General features: G+C 43.6%; 2 protein-coding genes across 2 annotated transcripts in view; one reads left to right on the top strand and one right to left on the bottom strand.

The window, feature by feature from the left end:
* The window catches only part of FBLN7 (fibulin 7), a 39,451-nt gene extending 34,546 nt beyond the window's left edge, over window positions 1–4,905 (top strand). The window contains exons 6-8 of the mRNA XM_063078506.1: window positions 583–720; window positions 2,030–2,168; window positions 3,829–4,905. Coding sequence (XP_062934576.1) covers window positions 583–720; window positions 2,030–2,168; window positions 3,829–4,201 — 650 coding nt within the window. The 3' untranslated portion in view covers window positions 4,202–4,905. The remainder of the gene's footprint in view (window positions 1–582; window positions 721–2,029; window positions 2,169–3,828) is intronic.
* ZC3H8 (zinc finger CCCH-type containing 8) overlaps window positions 1–17,764 on the bottom strand; it is a 65,932-nt gene that overhangs the window by 5,946 nt on the left and 42,222 nt on the right. The gene's annotated exons all lie outside the window — the stretch shown is intronic.

Below are 17,764 nucleotides of genomic sequence, written 5' to 3'. Positions count from 1 at the left end.
ATTGTGCTGGTAGACAGGGTGCCCGCGATGTGCAGGGACTGGGTGGGACTCATTCCCTGGTTCCCTCTGAGCTTAGCTTTACTGAACGGCCACTTGTGCTAATCTCTTCTGATTATCAGAATTCCTTCCCCAAACAACTCAAACCAGAGTTCAAAACTGAGATTTGGTCAGTTGATGCTAACGGTCTCATTTTACAGCAGCAGAAAGGAGAGACCCTCTTGCTCCATTCCCAAAGGTGAGGAGAGATGGGGCGGAGGACCTAGCCCTTCTCTGGGCTGCTCACCTGATTGACCAGCCTTTGCAGGGTCTCCCGAGTTAAGTGTTCAGCCTTAGTTAGAGGCGCCCCTCTAGGTCTACCGCATCAGCTCCCTCTCACTCCTTTCAGCCCTCTGGGCGTTGGCTCAGGTAAAAGGGGAGCACACCAGCTCCTCTTGCAGGCGTTCTGCTGGGGATAGGACTCTGAGGCCACGCGGGGCCCAGCCACTTAGCTGCAGCTGCCAAAGAACCCAGGAATTGAGAGGTACAGCCGGGCAATGCCCACTGCATAGCTCTTGGGTTCACAGCGGGCACCTCTGTCCGCAGATGTGAATGAGTGCGAGCTCTACGGGCAGGACGGGCACCCCCGGCTCTGCATGCATGCCTGCGTGAACACCCCAGGCTCCTATCGCTGCGCCTGCCCCAGCGGATACCGGACCCTGGCCGACGGAAAGAGCTGTGAGGGTGAGTGAAACTGCAACAGAGGCAGGTGAGTGGGCATGAGGGTGCTCTCCAGCCACACTGTCACCTGCTGCTTCAGTGACCACCACCCCCAGGACCTCACAGCTGGGAGTGGGGTGGTAGAAGAGGCAGTCTCACACACTACATCTTTGAAAAATCACCGTCAAGAGTTTCTCAAAGACCAGGCAACAGCATTGTCTACATAAGTAGGAAATGAATCGCTCATCCTGGCAAATAGTCTCTTCCTATCTTATGTGAGTAACTGATTTCAGGGTCAGATCACTCCACCCACTCAGCAATGCCTTCGGCTAGGGCTGGACCCAAAGGCAGAGAAGCCAGTTAGCCACCCGTGTTGTGCAATCTGGAAGAGTCCACGAGGCTCCTTGGTACAGTACACTTTCTCTGTGGCCTTGTGCGGGCACGTGCAAGCCCACCTCTGAAAGGTACAGCAACATATAGACACTTATGCCTTAGTGTGGTCAGGCTGCACAGCACCAGCCCTGACTGATGGCTAGCTGAGGGCAACAAGGGAGGTGGAGCACCCAGGGACTGGCAAGAGTGGGGGCCCATTACTACCCTTGGGCTTGAGGGGCAAGAGGAGGGAGAGGCGTTATCAGAGCCTGACAGATTGTGGCCATGGAGGACCCAGCCACCACCTGTACTGCACCCAGGCAGGGATGGGGCAGGGGAAGAAACACCCCAGGCCCTCAGGCCTCCCACTTGCCAAACCCAACTGGAAGCCAGAGGGCCTGGGAGCTGGGAGAAAGAGTCCAGGCCTCCCAGAAACAGTGCTCTGGGCTGGAACAGACAGCCTCCAACTGGGCAGGCTCACTGGATGCATGCAAAGGAGCAGAGGACTCACAAATGATGGAGTGGTGATAGCTGCTTTCAGCATGGGGCAGGCTGATAAGGAAGGCTTTCTGGAAGATTTGAATCTTAAAGGGCATCATAACAACCACAGAGAAAACTCGGGGACACTTGGGCTGAGAAGGACAGGTCTGAGAGATGCATTGTGACCGGAAACACTCCTAGGGTGCTCTCCAGCACCCCTGTCACCTGCCATACCCCAGGGAAGGACAGGACCCTAGGGAGGGGTGTTCCCCAGCACGGCTCTGCAGCACTTCCTCTAGACCCTGATTCCAGATGGTGAAGGAAGCAGATTCCTGCTTTAAGAATAAGCATCGGGTATTTGGAAAGTTCAGCATGTGTGGAGCATCTCATTCCAGTACCTGTGGGGGCCTTTTATGTGGTTCTGTCTGTGATGGAGGGAAAGTCCGGGGTTTTCACCCTTGCTGTGTTTCTCGTATTTCAGATGTAGATGAGTGTGCCAGCCCACAGCACATCTGCCCCCGGGGCACAATGTGCATCAACACCGGTGGAGGCTTCCAGTGTGTAAGCCCTGAATGCCCTGAGGGCAGTGGCAATGTGAGCTATGTGAAGACGTCTCCATTGTGAGTACAGCCGGCGCTGCCCACAGCTGGGCATGTACATCCCTCACCCGGGCCTCCCAGTGTGGCTGGGCCTGATTCTTCCTAGAGGCTCCTGGAAGAAGGTACAGTTTTGTCATAGCAAAGGGGAGACACAGGAAGCTGGGAGTCTGGTTTCTCTGAGCTTCCATTTCCCTTTAGTGGTTGCATTTAGTGCACTGCTTTTGCTCTTGTGCAATAGGAACCCTGTTTGCCCTGATGGGAGTAAGGTACCAACGGTTCCCCTGCTACTTGGATAATGGGACTGTAGCCCATTGTAGGCAGCACTGTCAGGGCAGGCCACTGGAGGGAAGAGGCACTGGTGACATGACGTTACCTTGGTAAATGCCACAGCAGCCCAGGAGGCAGGTACACATATATCACACTGATGTGGGAGAGGATCATTTCTCATGTTCGCATAGCTAGTAACTGGTAGACTCCAGGTACATTGAGTATCCCATGCATTTGGCATTATATCACTCTGCATTTTCAGTGGTACTAGAAGGTTCAGCGTCTAGTAACCTCAGCACTTAAACAGTAAATAGGGGGTTTTTTGGTTTCTTTTCTTTTTTTTTTTTTTTGAGTTAGGAGATGAAGGGGCCTTCAAAAAGTTCATGGAACGATTTTTATTATCTTTTAATTCAATTTTCCCACGAACTTCTTGAAGTGCCCTTGTACAGCTATCACAAAGCACATGCTTTTCCTCCTCAAAAAGAGATCATGAGAGCCCTAACATAATCTTTAAAATGAAGAGAACTGACTTCATATGCTTAGTTATTTGAATTGCTTTTTGGATTAAAGCAGATTGGAAGTAGTGTAAGTCAGTGGCACTAAAGAGTGGCAGTTACTGGAAGGAAAATACCAGAACCTTCCTCAAGGAGTCACTTAGTGAACAGACAGAGAACCTGTCTATCATAGTTTCTGGGAACATTAGATTAACAGCTGGATGTGGTATTTGATCTGCATAATCACGATGATACAGAATCACCAAATATGCTAAATTATATTTGTCCTTTATGTTTGATAAGGTAGAGAACTATCTAAAGCATTTCCACAAGACCCTGACTCCAAATGGTAAAGGAAGACAGGGTTTCCTGCTTTAATAAGCATCGTTGTACTTGGAAAGCTCAGCGTGCTCAGAGTGCCATGTTGCAGCATGTTGCCAGCTAACTGCTGGGGCCCCACCGTGACTGAGACAGGTCTCAGCACTTGTAGAAAGGGCACCCGTTTGAATACCAGAATCACCATCATTATTTAATCTTCCCAGGCTTTCTTGTTCTGTAACAACTATAATAATGGCATATATTTGAGGGTACTTCAAAAAGTTTGTGGGAAGATAGAATTTAAAGATAATATGAATCTTTCCATGGACTTTTTGAAGTACCTTGTGTGCGCACACATGCATACAGAGGCGGGCCAGGGGAGCACCTAGAAACAGGAACAAATCAGCACCCCTCCCCTAGCCATGTCTGACACCAGCCACATTCACTTGCCTGCAGCTCTGGGGCTCCTTGGTGAGGGACTCATGGATGAGAAAGGTCAGCCAGGTGGCCTCTGCAAGAGGGTAGGTGGGACAGCCAGGTCAGAGCAGCCCTTCTTTAGTTTTCCCACAGCTGACTGCTTCCATTTTGCTTCTCTGCTTTAGCCAGTGTGAGCGAAACCCCTGCCCCATGGACAGCAGACCCTGCCGCCATATGCCCAAGACCATCTCCTTCCATTACCTCTCTCTGCCCTCCAACCTGAAGACGCCCATCACACTCTTCCGCATGGCCACGGCCTCAGCCCCTGGCCGACCTGGGCCCAACAGTCTGCGGTTTGGGATTGTGGGTGGGAACAGCCGTGGCCACTTTGTGATGCAGCGCTCAGACCGGCAGACAGGGGAGCTGATCCTTGTCCAGACCCTGGAGGGGCCTCAGACACTGGAGGTGGACGTTGACATGTCAGAATACCTGGAGCGCTCCTTCCAGGCCAACCATGTGTCCAAGGTCACCATCTTCGTGTCCCCCTTTGACTTCTAAGGGTGCTATGGGGGCACTGGGGTGTGGAGATCTGGGCTCATTTATTTCTCTTCCCCGAAGACTCATTGGGGCACTCACAGACTTCTACCCCTTCCTGCCTTGCCTCTACCCACTTGCCTATTCACCCAGGCTTCTAGGGCAGGGCTGCAAGCTGTCCCATGGAATGGCACAGAAGGACATCGACAAAACCCAAACTGCTGCCATCACATTTTTTTTCTGCTTTAAGGCCCTTTCCTTAGATTATGCACTAACTCTCTCAAACCTTTTTTTTAGGGGATGGGCAGCTTTTCAAAATGCTGTGTGAATGGCATTGTGAGTTTTCACTAGCTGGTGAGAGAAAAGGTCATGCTGTGTATCAGATGATTGTCAACTCTTCTGCACTGTTACAGTCAAGCCTTGCTATGAATGAAGTGGTTCTAGTTATGCTGAGGGTTAAGTCATGGCCCCGTGCACCTGTGGCATAGGAGGCAGAGTGTCCTCCCATGACCCAACATGTTTTTGTCTGCATTCCCCTCTGTGACATGCCTGCTGGCCTCCCCATCAGAGAGCCAGGAGGGCCTATAAACCGCACACAGATCCTTCTAGACCAGGAAAACATTAAAGCATAGATTCTACCTGAATTACTTCCTTTTTGAGAAATCATATCCCCAAAACATAACCTGGCTTTATAACTGAAGAAATAAAGTCTATTGCTCCTCCCTGCCCACCTGAGTTCTCCCTGACCATGAGATAGCTCACTTCCCTCGAGGAGGGGACAGCTGGCTCTTTTCCTGTCTGGGCTGGACACACAAGGATAAATGAATAAGAGAGAAGGCACAGAAGTGATGTTTGGGATTGCTCCACCAATACAAATTTATTGTGGCCACATGGGAGATTGGGAACGGCAACATCTGGCCATGGAGAGTTTAGAAAAATGCTCAAGTTGTTGATTCCATGGCCTTCTACTTCTGACAGAAGAATGCAGGAGTGCTCACCTCCAGGTGAGTGAAGAAGGAAAACACTGGCCAGGGCTGAGGGTGGGTGGGGGAGACCATTCAAGTTAAAACTGAAAAGCTAGCTGAGTTGTGAGGAGGTTTCAATAACCAAATACATGTTAATCTACTGATGAGATTTCCTCACACATATTTAAAAATACTTTGTGTCTGCGCTGGTATGAGATGGAGCCAGAGGAAGTGTGTCACCATTTTGGTGACTGAGCTCCATATCCAGGTGGTTTCTAGGATGGTTTATCCTTGTCCTCTTTTGTCAGACAAAGAGTGAGCACAGTCAAGAGTTGTTTTTAACATTTTTCTTCTCTCATGACCTTCTCTATGACCTCTCTCTAACAAGAGAAAAAGTGTCTGCTTTTCTGGGTTGTTTCAAGAATTTATTAAAACATTATCCACAGCCTTATATTTCTAAATGGTGCTAAGATGGGTCATAAGCGCACGCCACCCAGTCCTTTGTGTGAACCAGTCCCCGGGTGGAAAAGTCCAAGGGCCTGGCCATGTTCCTGAAAGTGAGATGTCACAGCCGTGGGCTCTTTCTTGTTTCCTTATGGGAATGAGGGTGGCTTGGAGGGACAACCTATCACCCCCCAACAGGTGAGGGGTGATTTAGGAGTCTACAGAACAGTTGCCCCACCTAAACTGTATATGATGATGACTTTGATGCTATACAGGTCCAATCTAAAGCAATAATTTTCATCACCAAAACCTGCCATCATCAAATCTGCTTCCCAGTTATGAAATCACACACTAAGCCCCAGTCCCCATGGCACCAAAATATGAATGCCTGACTGCTTCGGACTCCTCTTGTGGATTATGGCTGGGCCCTGCCCACCCTGGGTAATACCTTGTTTTCTATACGTTCTCTCCTCACTTCGCCTATGGAAACCAACTTCTCCTTTGTCCTTCCATAGCTCCAGTCTGTGCTAAATCAGAGTAGCTAGTAGATAACAGGTATTAATTTGCTCCCCTTTCCAGGTAATATAGTTTCATATTATTGGGGGAGGGAGCTTTAAAACTTTTTATTATGCAAGTTGCAAACATATATATACAAGTAGACAGAACAGTATAATGAACCCCATGTCTTACCAGCTTCAACAATTAACACATGACCAATCTTGTTTCATATGCTCTCACCCCGTCGCATGATTTTGAAGTAGATCTCACATATATCATTTCAACATGTATCTCTAAAAGATAAGAACTTTTTAAAAAAGCATAACCTTAACACCATTCACATCCAAAAAATTAACGATTCCTTAATACCTTCAAATAGTCATTGTTCAAATTTCTCTGGGTGGCTAATGATTTGTTTGTTTGCTTGAATTAGGTCCATGACTGTACGTACCGATATGCCTCTTAAGTCTCCTTTAATCCGTAGCAGTGGTTCTCACACTTCAGCATATATTATTAGAGGTTTGTTAGAAGACAATGTTGGGTTGTTTATACTGTAGAATTTCCTCACAGTCTGGGTTTTCCTGAGTACATCTCTGTGGTATCTTTTAACATATTCTACTGTCCTCTCTACTTCTTATAAATTGGTAGTTATACCTAAAGATTTAATCAGACTCTAGTTAGATTTATCTTGGCAAAACTACTTTATTGGCAGTGATAGATACTTCCAGTGAGAGGCACATAGTATATCTGGTTGCCTTTCTTTTCTGATGTTAGCAGCCATTGATGATTATTGCATAGATCCATTACTTCTTTAGGGTTTGCAATTAATACTCTAGTGCTGTTATTTTTTGTTTATTAGCTGTCATATCTTATAAACAGAAGCTTCCTTTAATCAATTATTTGGTTACCCTGAAATTTGGTATATATAAAGAAGGCAGGATGAATTCTTGACTTTCCCTGCTTTATTTTCCAGTTTTCAAAATGAGGTGGTTGCCTGACATCTTTCCAAGATGTCCAGTGAGAGCTATTTTCTTCTCTGAGTACATCTGAACTCACGGCTGAAACATATTTGATGTGTTTCAACCCACTGCAGTTATTATCCTTATTGTTGCTCAAATTGTCCTATCTTTGGCCCAAGGGAGCTGCTTTTAGTTGGCTGATTTCTTTCAACACGAGCTTAGTAGTCTTTGACGGTTTCCTAGTTATCTTGTGTGATAAGATGTCTCAAGTCTGGCTCATATGTTTTCTGCCCCAGCTCTGAAATCAGCCATTTCTTCCTCAGAATCCCTAGTTCATTCTGGTGGGGAATGGTAATTAGAGATCAGGATCTGGGTGCTAGGAGTGCGCACTGGTAGTGGTTAGGTCATTATTTCTTGGCTTTAGTGGACAGACCTAGGAAATATGTATTATTAGTATTTTTTTAAAAACAAAACACCACATGAGTTTACACTGATACTTCCAATTCAGTTCAGGACTACAGTTTTTGTTTTTTGCTCTGTTTTCCTTTTTGTTTTCATTTTTTGATGTAACTTCATTGATTCTGTATCTGCTCTCCTCTCATTCTGAAAACCTGCTTCTCAACATCACCAAAATAATTACGCATTTAAAAAAATCTTCAGAATAACAATGCTAACACTACTACAAAAATATCAACTGAAAATGGTTAAAATGTTTCTTTTGAAATTCTTTTTGTCCTTTTTGCCATTAGGGATGTAAAGTTGACTTGCTGTTTTGAAATCACTTGGATAATACCAAGGTCAAGGGTTTGGATCCCCATACTGGCCAGATGCCAAAATAAAATAAAATAAAATATTAAAGTAAAGTAAATAAAATAAAATAAAATCACTCAGAGTAGTTCTTCCTTCTGTGGTTATACTCCAAACTATAATCAGGATTATCTTTATTCACTTCATTTATCTGAAATTTTTAGAGACTGCTTTTTAATTTGAATTTTGTTTTATAATTATGTAAACGATTTACATGATTCCAAAGTCAAATCCACAAAATAAGGTGTTTTCAGAGAAGTCTATCTTCTAACCAAGTCCCCTCCACCCTATTTCCTTTCTGCTGTAAATAATCAATTTTTCCCTTTTACCCTTCCATTTAAAAAATATAAACAAATGATAGCATACTATTTAACACTTTTCTTGAGCCTGTTTTTCTTTCTTTTTTTTTTTTTTGGCTTAATATATTGGATATCACTCCATAGAACCATACAGTATATTCTCCATTATAAAATGCCCCATTGTGAGGACATATTATTGTTTATTCAAGCAGTCACTCAAGTTGTTTCCAGTTCTTTACTATTAAAAATATTGCAGCAATATATGCATATGTCTTTTTGTATTTTTGCCTTTGTATCTCTGGGGCCAATTTTGTCTCCTACTAGAATTTATGTTACTTTCCACCCTCAACAGCAATGTATGAGAGTTCTTGTTCCTAAATCAAAGAAAGTCAAAGTGTTGCCCCTGGTTCTCACATCTGTCCGACCCACCAGACCCTCCTTTGGAAGGACAGAGAAGCCTGAGTGGAGGTCTATTTTAAAGCTATCCCACATGCCTGTCTTGGACTTTTGACTAGCAGTCAACAGTCACCAGGAAAAGATGAGAGGCAAGCCAAGTAGATCACGGGCTCTTGGGCAAGGGAAAGTTAGCTAGGATTTTGGATGACTTTTTTTTTTTTTCCTTTTTTTTTTGGCAGCTGGCCAGTACAGAGATTTTGGATGACTTTTAAAAAATCACTTTTTAAGAAAGTATAACACCTCTAACATTAACAAACAAAAAGGAAAATAAGCCTAAAGCAAAATGACATCATCACAGTAAAGTTGATGGGTTTATTGAGAATCTGAGCATATGCCAAGGAGAAACGAAAAAGTCAGAGAATTGAATAGGTCACTTTCCACCAGCCACTGCTTCAGCTTTACCAAGCTCTCACTGCAGGGATGGAAAGAGGAACTTTTATGACTCTTAGTACATATGAAAATCTCTACGTGTAAGCTGCATTAAGATTCCTGAGCATATACTGTGTTACAGGCATTATTCTAGTTGCTGAAGATACAATGGATGACAAGACTGACAGAGACACTGACCTCATGGAGCTTACATTTTAGCAAGGGGACAGACAATATACCTGTAAAAGGGAAGTGTGTAATTTCAAAGAGGGATGAGTGCTATAAAAATAAAAGCAAAAGAGGGTTGTATGCAGTGAATACACGTATACTATACATAGATATACCACTCATGTCACTTGGATGTTGCAAACACTGTAATTGTGTGTGGTGATAGTTGGATCCTATTTCCTGTGTGTTTGAAATTATGACTCAGAATCTCTCTTGAGGATTTGAATGAGGTAGTAGTGAAAAGCCTGGGATGACCATATTGGGTTCATGTGCACAAAGGAAAGCCACTTGTCTACAGAGAATGTACTGCCCTACTCTGTTGATATATTTACATATAGTATTGTATTGGTCAGTTTCTGTTGCTTATAACAAAATACCTGGAACTGGGTCATTTGTAAGCAGACAAAATTTATTGCTTACAGTTTCAGAGGTTGGGGAGTCTAAAGTCCAGGGAACACATCTGGTGAGGGTCTTGGTGGTAGCCAAATGACCCAGGGGTCTCACATGGTAGAAATGGAGAGAGGGAGAGACTCTCATGTGCTCTCCTTTTAAAGGCCTCAGAACCAAGCCCCTGACCACCATTATTAATTAATTCACTACAGCATGATCCTACAATCTAATCACCTCTTCAAGGTCCCACCTTTTAATTACTTTAAAAGGATTTCCCACATTCAACAGTCACATTGTAGGGGCCAAGTTTCCAATATCTGGAACTCTGGGGGACACAATTTAAGCTTCAGTGAGTTTGGAGGGACATTCAATCCACAGCATTCCGACCCTGGCCCCCCAAAATTCATGTCCTTTTCACATACATATACATTCATTTTGTACCCAAAGTCTTAACTTGTTTCAGCTCAAAGGTCCAAAGTCCAAAGTCCCATCTGTGAAGTCAAAACAAGTTATCTACTTCCAAGATACAATGGTGTGACAAACACAGGGTTTCCCATTCAAAAGCAGAGAAATAGGCCAAAAGAAAGGGGTAACAGGTCCTAAACAAGTCCAAAACCCAGCAGGATATAGGCATTAAATCTCGAAGCTGGAGAATCATGTACTTTGACTCCATATTCGACATCCTCTGCACGCTGGTGTGGGGGGTTGGGTCCTCTAGTCTTCAGGCACCTTTGCTTCTAGGCTTTCCTGATCTCAGGCAATGCTTTAACTCTCACAGGCTAGTGTTGCAAGCTGGTAGCTCTACAATTCTGGGGTCTCCATGGTGGTCCTGCTTTCACAGCTCCAGTAAGCATGGCGCTAATAGGTTTTTTCTGCTGCAACTCCAACCCCGTGTTTTCGCTTGGCATTGCTCCAGCGAAGGCTCTATGTGGTGAATCCACCCCTGTGACAGATTTCTTCCTGGGTCCCTAGGCTTTTCTATTTATATATATATATAGATATATTTCTATTTATAGATATATATATATATCTCCTTTGAAATCAGGTTGGAGTCTCCCAAGCCTTCACAGCTCTGGCACTCTGTGAGCCTGCAGACCTAACACCACATGGATACCACCAAGGCTTCCAGCTTGTATTTTTCAAAGCTGTGGATCCAGGCACAACTGGAGCCAATTTAGCCATGGCTGGAGCAGCCAAACAGCTGGGGTGCTGGTATGGGGAGCAGTATCCCCTGGGCAGTGAGCCTGTGGAGGGTGCCTCAGACCTCTTCCCGAAGACCATTCTGTCTCGCTAAGCCTCTGGGCCTGTAACAGAAGGGTTGGCCCCAGAGGCTTCTGCAATGCCTTCAGGACCTTTTCCCCTTTCTCTTGACAATCCCTTTCTTTTGTACTGATCTTCCTAGCACCATTGCAGTTTTCTTCTGAAAATGCTCGCTGCTTCTCTACCACATGGCCAGGCTGCAAGTTTTATAAATCTTCATGTTCTGCTTCCCTTTTAATTATATATTCTGCCATAACTCGGCAAAGACTGTTGCAAGTAGCCATGCAGCTTCCTGAATGTTTTGCTGCTTAGAAATTTTTTCCACCAAATACTCCAGGTCAGCACCTTTAAGTTTCACATTCCACAAAACTTTTGGGCCTGAACAGAATGCAGCTAAGTTCCTTGCCAGTTCATAGCAAGGGTGATTTCTGCCCCAGTTTCCAATAAGTCCCTTATTTACACATGAGACCTCCTTAGAATGGTCTTTACAGTCCATATTTCTATCAGCATTCTGGTCACTACCATTTAGCCAGTGTCTAAAACATTACAAACTTTCCCTGGTTTTCTTGTTTTCTAATCTCCCACCAGCAGCTAGGCTTTTTCTAGCCCCCTCCTTCAAATTCTCCAGCCTCTCCTAAACACCCAGTTCCAAAGCCACTTCCACATTTTCAAGTACTTGTTATAAGCAACACCCCACTTCTCTGGTACCAATTTTCTGTATTAGTCCATTTCTGTTTCTTATAACAAAATACCTGGCACTGGGTAATTTATAAGAAAATGAAATTTAATTGCTTACAGTTTCAGAGGCTGAGAAGTCCAAAGTCTGGGGAACATATCTGGTGAGGGTTTTTTTAGTTTTTTTGGTGGTGTCTTTACAGCAATACAGGGGTCTCACATGGCAGGGCAGAGATTGGGAGAGACTCTAATGTGCTCTCCTTTTAAAACCCTCAGAACCACACCTCTGGCCACCATTATTAATCCATGTAGGCATGATCCTGCAATCTAATCACCTCTTCAAGTCCCCACCTTTCAATTACCATAATAGGACTTCCCACCCTTAACAGTTACAGTGGGGGCCAAGTTTCTAATACCTAGAACTTTGGGGGACACATTTTAAGCTTCAATGAGTTTGGGGGGTTCATTCGATCCATAGCAAGTAGGTATACATTTACTATATACTCAAGAAAAGTGGACATGGTCTAGTAAGTACTGAGTTGAGTTGAGATGTTTCAAAAGATTTTAGGGCCATGTTTTTCATCTGCCACTCCTTGTTTCCTGTTCAGAGTTCCAGTGCCTCAAGAAACCAGGCTTCCAGCCTGTGGGTTTTATAAAACAGCCCTGTGCCCTTTCAGTCTTCCTTTGCTTAAGCTTTTTTGAAATTCTTTTCAAGTGAATGATCCCTGCCTAAGTACTCAAGTTGAGTAATAAGATCTTTAGTAAGTCACGAGTGGGTAACTTTGACAACTGTAGAGACAGAGTTAAAATCCAGTGTGCATAGTGCTGCAAACTCACCAAGGTCAGAGGTTGTGGTAAAGGAACCACTGGAAGGATCAGGACCAGCTCACGGAGAAGCTGGCATTGAAATGGTTCTTATTAGAGGAAATCTAATGGGAAACACAGGCCACATCCTGGTATACCCCAGGTCACGAGGAGGATTTCCAATAAAATACAGCATTGGCAAAACCACAGAAATGTTAGCTGACTTGCAAACAGGAAAGCATGACATGATGAAACTTAGGCTTGGACTGATGGAATTTTCTGAATCTGACTACCTTCTCATGAAAAATTAGATGTTAACAGTGTAGTTCCTTATCTTCATGAAACTCTTTAAATATACTCTTTTAGGGGAAAGTAGGCTCTATCAGATACTTTGCTTTCTTATGCCAGGACTCACAATGGCCACATGGTGGCACTTGTACAATAGTTTGGCTTACTTTCTTGTAGTTGGCTGAGTGGTCAGACAGTAACTGTAGATAAAGATGCTTTTTAGATTCAGTTGTCCTTGCAACCCAGGCCAAGCTCCATCATGGGAAGAGTGCTCCTCACCCCTTGCTGGGGTCCTGAGTGGTGAGGTAATTTACCGTGCCCACGCCTTCATTCCTACCTTCAGACCACAGGCAGTGCCAGTTCTGGTTAGGGGCTGGGCTTTGAAAGCTGGCAGAGACAAGAGCACCGCCCTCTAGACAGTCTTTCTCATGCCAATGCTGGCTTTATGCAGTCTGTGTCCATGGGACAGATGTGTACCTCTGTAGAATTACCCAGTCATTGGTAATGTCACAAACTCCCTGTTCAGTCATAATCACTGTGTTTTTCCAAATGTAGGCGAGACTTAGGATTCAACCCCAAATCTCCAGAGCCCTGAGTGATCTGGCCCCTGCTGACCTCCTGGGCCTCAGCAGGCCCCATTGTTCATGATGCTCCCAAACACACCAGCCTTCTTTCTGCCCTTGGCTCTGCCAAGCTCACTCCAACCTCAGGGCCTTCGTATTTGCTGCTGCTTCCCCTTAGTTCTCCACTTGGGGGGCGCAAATGTCCCCTCCTCAGAGAGGCCTCCCCAACTACCCTTGCCGATTCTGTTCACCCCTCTCCAGTCCTTCTTGATGACCTTACCGTGTTTCATTTTCTTTAAAAGCACTTTTCACTATCTGAAATTACTGTATTTGTTTACCTGTTTTTTGCTCTCTTCCCATAGCATGGACCCTGTTGGTTACTCATCCAGTATCCGATTCCCTTTTCCACATTCTGAGAAGACTGTTTTGCTCAGACCCCCTTCCCTCCTTGTTATGGGCTGAATCTCCCCTCTACCCCCAATTGATATGGTAAAGTCTTAACTTCCAATACCTCTGAATGTGACTCTATGTGGAGATAGTCTTTAAAGAGGTAAATAGTTAAAATGAGGTGATTAGGGTGGGCCTGAAGTCCTCACAAGAAGAGATTAGGACACAAACACATACACAGGGAAGACCATATGAAGACACAGGGAAGAGAAGACAGCCATCTACAAGCCAAGGAGAGAGGCCTCAGAAGAAACCACCCCTGACAACACCTTGATCTCAGACCTGTAGCTTCCAGAATTGAGAAAATAAATTTAAATTTCCATTGTTTAAGCTACCCAGTCTATGGTACTTTCTAATGTGGTACAGCCCTAGAAAATTAATATGCTTCACATTCCAGTCTGTGTCCTAGGGGAAGGTGACTACCCACCCCCAACCCTCCAGGCTGTAAGGCAACCACCATGAATCATCCTTGGCCAAAGAGTGGCAGAGGCCCAGACCAGGGCCAGGCATGAATGGCATTCCTAGGGTGACTACTACATGTCCAGGGATTGTCCCAGGAAGAGTCAAGGAAAGGGATTTCTTATTGCATGATTGGGATGATCTCTTTGCTTTCCATTAAATGAGAGGAAATATGTCATCACAGTTGCTGCTGAAGCCATTTTTCTAACAATGAAGGAAGCTAGTATAAGGAAAGGGCTCCTGATGACAGGCAGAGCCAAGGGAAATGAGCTGGGGTCCCAGGTGAAACATGCCTGGGATCTTTCCTGCCTCTGGGCTTCCTGTTATATGAAATAACGTGGTCATGGTTTAAGAGGGTTTCAGATGGAGTTCTTGTTGTCCACAGCCCACAGCATCCTTACAGATCTAATCTGCTGGAATCCTAGCTTCATGAGAATAGGCATCTTGTCTGCATGCTCACTGAGATAGCTCCAGCACCTGCCTGCTCCATGGGCCAGGTGACAAACAAGCACAAAATAAAACAGTTGGCTTTTGTGGCAGACCTTAGCAAATTTGGCCAAATATTACCCACTCTCCCACCTCTGGGCCTGTGATAGGCTGGCACTTCTGCCCCCTTGTGGTTAGGTGTGGTGGTGGGACTCATGCTGGCTAAGAAGTGGTACAAGTCTCTTCTAGGCCAAGTATCTCATTGCAGATTTTGGAATCCCTGGAATTCTTTCCTCTCTCTTATGGCAACTGGCCCCACTCAGGGTAAAAGCTCCCCTGTCAGTTCAGGTGCTTGAGTAATCACAGTGAACTGCTGAGCCAGGATGCACAGAAGCATGAGTGAAAAAATGTCCTTTGTCACAATGGAATAAAAGTAGAAATCAAAAGGGACCCTAGAAACTGTACAAATACGTGGAAATTAATATGCTCCTAAACAACAAATGGGTCAAAAAAGGAATCAAGAAGGAAATTTAAAAATTCCTGGAGTCAAATGAAAATGAAAACACAACATACCAGGACCAATGGGATACAGTGAAAGCAGTTCTAAGAGGGAACTATATAGCATCAAATGCCTACATCAAAAAAGAAGAAAGCTGGGCCGGCCCGTGGCTCACTCGGGAGAGTGCGGTGTTGAGAATACCAAGGCCCCGGGTTCGGATCCCATATAGGGATGGCCGGTTGGCTCGCTGGCTGACCGTGGTGCTGACAACACCAAGTCAAGGGTTAAGATCCCCTTACCGGTCATCTTTAAAAAAAAAAAAAAAAAAGAAATCTTCCAAATAAACAACCTTATGTTACACCTCAAGGAGCTGGAAAAACAAGAACAAACCAAACCCAAAATCAGTAGAAGGACAGAAATAACAGAGCAGAAATAAATGAATTAGAGATTAAAAAAAAAACACAAAAGATCGATGAAACAAAGAGCTGGTTTTTCAAAAAGGTAAAACTGATAAGCTTTTACCTAGACTAAGGAAAAAAAAGAAAGAAGACTCAATAAATAAAATCAGAAATGAAAAAGGGGACATTACAACTGATAGCACAGAGATACAAAGGATCATAAGAGACTACTACAAACTGTATGCAAACAAACTGGTAAACCTAGAAAAAAATGGATAAATTCCTGGACATACACAACTTACCGAAGTTGAATCATGAAGAACTAGAAACCATAATCAAACCAATAACAAGTAATGAGATTGAAGCAGTAATAAAAAGTCTTCCAACAAAGCAAACCCCAGAACCAGATGGCTTCACTGATGAATTCTACAAGATATCTAAAGAACTAATACCAATTCATCTTAATCTCTTCCAAAAAAATTGAGGATGAGGGAAAACTTCTGAACTTATTCTACGAGGCCAGCATTAACCTCATACTGAAATATGATACAACAAAAAAAGAAAACTACAGACAAATACCCCTAATGAACACAGATGCAAAGATTTTCAACAAAATACTAGCAAACAGAGTCTAGCAACAAATTAAAAAGATCACACACCATGAGCAAGTGGGATTCATCCCAGGGATGCAAGGATGGTTCAACATGTGCAAATCTATAGACATGATACATCACATCGGCAGAATGAAGGGAAAAAAAGAAACACATGATCATTTCAACAGATGCAGAAAAGGCATTTGATAAAATCCAACACCCTTCATGATGAAAACACTGAGTAAATTCGGTACAGGAGGAATGTACCTCAACACAATAAAGGCCGCATACAACAAACCCACAGCTAATGTCAGACTGAATGGACAAAAATTGGAGGCTTTTCCTCTAAGATCTGGAACAAGACAAGGATGCCCACTTTCTCCACTCTTATTCAACATCATACTAGAAGTTCTAGCCTGTTCAATAAGACAAGAGAAAGCAATAAAGGGCATCTAAATAAGAAAGGAGATAGTCAACCTATCTCTATTTGCAGATGTCATGACCCTGTACACAGAAAACCCTAAAGACTCCACCAAGAAATTACTAGAACTAATAAATGATTTCAGTAGAGTGGCAGCATACAAAATCAACACACAAAAATCAATAACCATCCTATACAACAACAGTGAAATAGCCAAAGAAGAAGTCAAGAAAGTATATTCACAGTAGCTACCAAAAAATGATACCTAGGAATAAACTTAATGAAGGAGGTGAAAGACCTCTATAATGAAAACTATAAAACACAGGTGAAACAAATTGAAGAGGACACAGATAAATTGAAAGATATCCCATGTTCGTGGGTCAGAAGAATTAACATCATCAAAATGCCCATATTACCTAAAGCAATCTATATACTCAACATAATCCCTATCAAAATAACAATGACATTCTTCACAGAAATAGAAAAAGCAATCTTAAAATTTGTATGGAACCACAAAAGACCCCATATAACAAAAGCAATCTTGAACAAAAAGAACCAAGTTGGAGGGATCACACTTCCTGACTTGAAAATATACGGTAAATCTACAGTAACGAAAACAGCATGGTACTGGCACAAAAACAGACAAATTGACCAATGAAATAGAATAGAGCCCTGTAATAAACCCACACACACTTAGAGCTAACTGATTTTCAACAAATGTGCCAAAAATATACAACGGGGAAAGGACAGCCTCTTTAACAAATGGTGCTGGGAAAACTGAGTATACACATGCAGAAGATTAAAACTGGACCCCTATCTCCGACCACCCACAAAAATCAACTCAAAGTGGATCAAAGACCTAAATTTAAGATCTGAAACTATGAAGCTACTAGAAAACATAGGGGAAACGCTACATGAAATGGGAGTGGGCAGGGCTTTTTTGAGCAAAATTACAAAGGCACAGGCGACTAAAGCAAAAATACATAAATGGACTACAGTAAACTAAAAAGCTTCTGCACAGCAAGGGACAGTGTCAACAAAGTGAAGAAACAACCTATATAATGGGAGAAAGCGTTTCCCAACCACACATCAGACAAAGGGCTAATATACAGAACATATAAGGAACTAAGTGATTCATTGGCAAAGAACCAAATAACACAATTAAAAACTGAGCAAAGGACCTGAACAGACATTTCTCAAAAGAAGACATACAAATGGCCAACAGGCACATGAAAAATGCTCAACATCATTAATCATCAGGGAAATGCAATGAAAAAAAAAACCACAATGAGATATCATCTAACTCCAGTTAGAATGGCTATTATCAAGACAAAAAATA

This window comes from Cynocephalus volans, chromosome 14 (genome assembly GCF_027409185.1).
Source record: "Cynocephalus volans isolate mCynVol1 chromosome 14, mCynVol1.pri, whole genome shotgun sequence".
NCBI classification, from domain to species: domain Eukaryota; kingdom Metazoa; phylum Chordata; class Mammalia; order Dermoptera; family Cynocephalidae; genus Cynocephalus; species Cynocephalus volans.
Note: the sequence above shows the minus strand (reverse complement) of the source record. Positions and strands in the feature narration are given on the sequence as shown.